This window comes from Lolium rigidum, chromosome 7 (genome assembly GCF_022539505.1).
Source record: "Lolium rigidum isolate FL_2022 chromosome 7, APGP_CSIRO_Lrig_0.1, whole genome shotgun sequence".
In the NCBI taxonomy this organism is placed as follows: Eukaryota; Viridiplantae; Streptophyta; class Magnoliopsida; order Poales; family Poaceae; genus Lolium; species Lolium rigidum.
Window position 1 is genome coordinate 249,467,428 of NC_061514.1, and position 5,291 is coordinate 249,472,718.

The following is a 5,291-nucleotide window of genomic DNA, read 5'->3' on the forward strand; positions in this document are numbered from 1 at the left end:
AAAAAAAAATTCACACGTATATCTTCACGTACTACGCCCTCACAAGTCGTTTCATAAAAAATCAACTTATCTTGTGACGTGTGTAAAAAACAAAATGCTAAAAATAATGATTTTCACAAGATATGTTTTCTCTTTTTTATATATACCACAAAAAATATTGGTTTTTCGTGAAACTTGATAAACACATATATATTAAGAAGATGTACATGTAAAAAAAATTATCAAAAAATTTCGATACTTCAAACTATGATTTTATTTTTGTAAAGGGAGCATACGTATCCGGGAGCCGAATTGAATTTTCACACCGATGATAAGAATTATTGCCTCGGCCTTGGTTCATCTAGCCCACGCTAGCTAAAAGCGAAAGCCCACTGCTCTACGGTAGCCATTGAACCTTAGATCTCTCTTATAAAAAAGCTTATGATACCACCGAAAACCTCTTCTGTAGCCCGGGCTACATGTAGCCCATGCCAGTTTCTTTTTGTTCATAAATTTTAAAACTTTTAATTTTATAGTCTTTACTATTAAATTGCAATTGCAATAGGTGACTGGCTGGTGTCACAAACGGGTCTGTTTTTATTCTGTTTTCATCTGAGCCTAGGAAAAAAACGATGCGGCCCAACTTCCAGACCAGGGCGATTATGCTCATCCGATTCTAACCCGTAAGCTGTTTTCTTTGCTATTGTACGGAGTTTATGGTAACTGCGGAGTCGTTCGTCAAGAAGATCTGGATCTCCGTCTATTGTCCGGCACACTAGACAACAACGCGCCAAGAAAACCGTCTCCGTGCGAGCGCTAGAAAACCGGGACCTGTGCGTCGCCCGTGCAGCCGACCCAAGGTTACCTTTGCCGATGTGCCCAATTTAGTACACGGAGAGCCAGGCCACGTAATCTAAACGTAAATGAATACATCGCTCTGAATTTGTACGTCAGCGGCAGCGAAGATCCTTTCCCTTTTTTGGATTGCACAGCGAAGATCATTTCCTTGTTACACATAATCTACGCATAGGTGCAATCAGAGTTTCATCAAAACAAGGCATCCAGAACGGACCGAGTCCTTCTCTTCCTTCTCTTAGTCTTTAAATATAGCAGGGATTGGTTCTCGTGCATCAAATCAATCTACGATCCAAGTCGAGGATTTCAGCGCATCGAGCAAGAACCACGTTGGAAATCACGGCGAACAGAAGCGGGTTGACGTGGTGGAGAGGCTTGGCGCCGATGCCAGCTGCCGAACGTCTCCAGCGGCGGCATGCCGATGACGACGCCGCCTACCTCGCCACGCATGACCTGCAGCGTCCACGTGGCCCGGATGGATCGAATCGGACAAATCCGCGGCCTAACGCGGCCACGCATCGCAAATACGTGGCACCGGTGTCCGGGACGATCCAAACCTGGCTCAAATCTGGGCCAGGTTTTTGCGTGGCCGCGGATGGCACGCGGTGTCCTCGCGTGTCCGTCTGGTCCGCCTGGCTGGCCCAGCTATCGGTGCCCCAGTCCTATTAAATGTGGACTGGGGAGTGGGACTGTCCCTATCCAGTCTCCACTCTCCACTCCGGCCCCACGCACGCACGAGCTTTCGCGCCGCCATGGCTCCGAAGCGGGAGTTCCCGCCATCCACCAACGACCACGAGGCCGGCAGCAGCTGGCGAATCCTGCCGCCGGCGTTCGACATGGGGCCGCCGGCTCCTCCCATCCGCGACCGGATCTACGTCACCGTAGCGGTGGCGCAAACGTTTTGGGATGCCGGCGTCCCAATGCCGTGGGGGGACGTGCACCTCCCCCACGGCTGGCACCTGAGCCCAGATCGGGTTCCGGTGCCGCCGATCCGGGCGCCGGCGCCCGCATCGTGGAGATCCGGAGGCGTCGCGCGCAGCTGCCGGCGGACCTCCGAGAGCACCCCGCCTACAGTGACACAAGTCCCAACGGGGACTTGTGGTTCAAGGTGGAGCACGATGCGCGCCGGCACGTGCGCGCATCGTGCTTCACCTTGGCGACGGCGCGGCCTCGCGCGCAGCCGCGCACGCCGTTTGGATCGCACGGTTGGAGATGGCCTAAGGTGTTACCTTACCTTGTGCACGGCTCGCCAGTGTAACGTTGCCCGTCGCGTAGTAGACAAGCGCTTTGGCGACGTCACCCGGCTGCTTCGCGCATCCGCGCATCTCCTCGACCTCTCCGCCGCCAGTGAGGTCCTGTCCGAGCTATGCCAGCTCTGCCTCCTACAGCCGAGGTCTACCTCCCGCCACCAGTGTAATGAACAGATGATGGAGGCCACCAGAGCTCAAACTGCCCATCGCCGGCCAAACCAGCAGTCCTGAGGAGTCGGCCCATTGTCCTGTCTTCCTGCAAAGGCTCCTTTTGAAATTCAGTAATATTCCCTCTGTTTCCTTCGGCCAATATAATTGACGTCAAGCTATTTCTGGACTGTTCGGTTGGAAGTAGCTACTATTGAACCATTTGCTTGTGACATGTGTGAGCATAGAAGTACCGCTCAATGTTTTTTCATATCTAAGATCCGAAAGAAACCAACATGATTATTCAATTATAGCCTACTAATAATAAAATTAGATAGACAAGATTCACTGGATAAATTGCTGAGGAGATAGAAAAGACAAAGCATTGGAAGGAAAAAAAAACCCTATTTTGATATGAAAATGATACCAAGAAGAAACCAAATGGAAGGTATTCTTAGAAGTTACGAGAGAGGGGGAAGCAAGAGGAAGATATTAATATTGTGAGCCAAGCGGTCGAAAACGGGCATGCCGCTCATGACATAAAATAGAGACACAATCCAACGATTGTCTAAATATTATATATTATTCTTCCGTAGCAACGCACGGGTATTCAACTAGTTTCATAAAATTTTGAAGAAACTACAGAATGTTGGAACCTATCAATGTGTGAATTTTCAGGTTGAAATACACAGTATTTTACCCTCAGTAAAAATGGCAAAATCTCAAAATGACAAAATCTAGATTATAGTGTACTGTTTATTACTGTTCAGTATTCACTAGTGATCAACACGATTTGTTATTTTTGCTGAGTACAAAATATAGCATATTCGTTCTTAAAATTTACACATTTGTAGATTAGAATGTTGTCTACTTCAAGAACTTCTCCTCTACTTCTTTTCCTCTATGAAATTTTTATTTTAGATATGTCAAAAAAGAGGACATCACAGATTTATGTGAACTACTTCAACTATCAGTAACTCACGTTGAGTGTTGGATGCATACATATTTGTGAACGTGCGTTCTTGATTTGTGGAGGTGTTGTCGATATCTAGATAAATTTGAGTCACTTATTTTTGAAATGCGCACTCGTACATCCGTATATAGATAAATTTGAGTCAATTATTTTTGAGTTGATGGAGTTTTTGTGAAAGAGCGTTCTTGATTTCAGAGAAGCGTTTCTTTTCCGTCATACTTAGTGCTCTTAGGCCACACTGCAAATAAAGAAAAAAATAGATTACACACTCGTAAGCCCATCATGTAGTCATCGATCAGGTGGCGCGGTGTAGCATGCATGCGCGTAGCTACTAGCTAGTAGTATTTGCGTTGAGGGCCAGCACGGACGGTGGCGACGCAGCGCGAGCTGCTGTCCTCGCGGAAGACGTAGAGCTGGACGTAGCAGACGATCTCGACGGTGGCGCTCACCTCGAACGCGCGCAGCACGAGCGCCTTGCCGTCCAGCCTCACCATGACCACGAAGGGCAGCGTCCCGGACAGCGCGTCGCCGGCGAAGTGCGGGTTCGCGGCCACCTTGACCCCGTCCACCTCGGTCAGCGGCGTGACCCACGTCGTGGTCCGCCCGCCGACCCCGCCGGCCGGCACCACCGTCGTCCCGACCGGCTCTCCGTGGTAGGTCACCGCCGTGACCGTCTCGCCGTACCGGAACGGGGAGCGGCTGGGGTTGACCACCTCCACGTGCACCGACGCGGTCAGCGTCAGCGACGGCGGGAGGAGGCTGAAGTCCTCCACGCCGAGCTCCACCGGCGAGGTCAGCACGCGCGGCGGGAGTGGGCGGTAGAGGATGTAGAGCACCAGAGCGAGGATGCCGAGGATGATGAGAACCGCGATCAGCAGGCAGCAGGACAGGACGTGATGCTTCTTCCTCCCCTTCATGGTGAATTCTCTACTTGATCGATCCCTAGAGGGTTTCTTGATGTGTTGCCTAGATGGCTATGGTATGTGTGTCCGTGATTGTGATGCGTTGATTAGGATCGAGCTGAATCCCGTTATATTTGCCGAGGTTCTCGTTTAATTATTTGGCGCCTGGTCCGAGGTTTCTTGCCAATGGGTTTTCAGTTTGGTTGTTTGGAAATTCGTGTGCATTTTAGGGCAGAAAAACGGCTTGTTGGTGGTGAAGGCGCTTGTGGACGCTACGCAGGGTATTGCAGTATGGTACAACTCCCTCTGTTTTTCATTTCTGAGCGAAATGCTGTCTGTGCTGAGGTTGTCTTTCAGTATGCCTAAACCACAAGGAGGGCTAATTTGCTTCATTATATTATTTGGATGGATGTGATCACCCACCCGGTTATATATGAATAATCCAGCATTCATACGGAATATTTTCTAAAGTTGCAATGTACAAATGTAGAATACTTGTCAAACAAAAGGTGACTACACATCGCAAGTTTGCTATGGAATATGTTCCACGAGTTTTTATACATTATGTGGTACGTATGAGGAAAATGTTCCAACAAATTATACAACCGATGCTATATGTATCTTGCTTTTGTTGGTCTAATTTACTTGTACACATAAAATTCATGTCAATATACTTATAGATCATTCAAAACTAAACCTAAGAAAGTTCATCATACAAATTATCGAGGGAACGGGCGGAGGCCATCAAACGTCATGAAGTCCCGGTGGTCGCCCTGAAGATGACAAATCTCTTCTATTTGTCACTGACTTGGTCTTACATCGCCATAGTAGAACAACCCCTCCGAACTGCAGACACCCTTCCTAATGAGTTGCCAAAGCTTATGCTGAATGCGATACAACTCGAATCTGAAATCTTCCTCGCTATAGTTCGCAAAGTCCTTGACACAGCTTGTAAGAATAAATGGCTCCACAAGTAGCCGATGATCCCGTACAGATTCACGCATGTGATGGATTGTCTAGAATGCCTCCATCGTGCTATCTTTTGGTTGCTTCACGCATGGAAACTCCGTTTTGTGGCTGAATACACTCCTGCCTCTTTTGACTACTGATGTCTACGGGTGCTTCTATTCTTGTAGACAGTGTTGGGCCTCCAAGAGCAGAGGTTTGTAGAACAGCAGCAGTTTT

The 5,291-nt window shown here is 48.5% G+C and overlaps 1 protein-coding gene across 1 annotated transcript; it reads right to left on the reverse strand.

Moving 5' to 3' along the window:
* Positions 1-3,539: 3,539 nt before the first annotated feature.
* LOC124672623 lies at positions 3,540-4,932 on the reverse strand. The gene is made up of 2 exons (XM_047208824.1): positions 4,925-4,932; positions 3,540-4,146 (listed from the first exon to the last, which is right to left on the reverse strand). The coding sequence occupies exons 1-2, from the start codon at positions 4,930-4,932 to the stop codon at positions 3,540-3,542; spliced, it is 615 nt and encodes a 204-aa protein (XP_047064780.1).
* Positions 4,933-5,291: the final 359 nt, after the last annotated feature.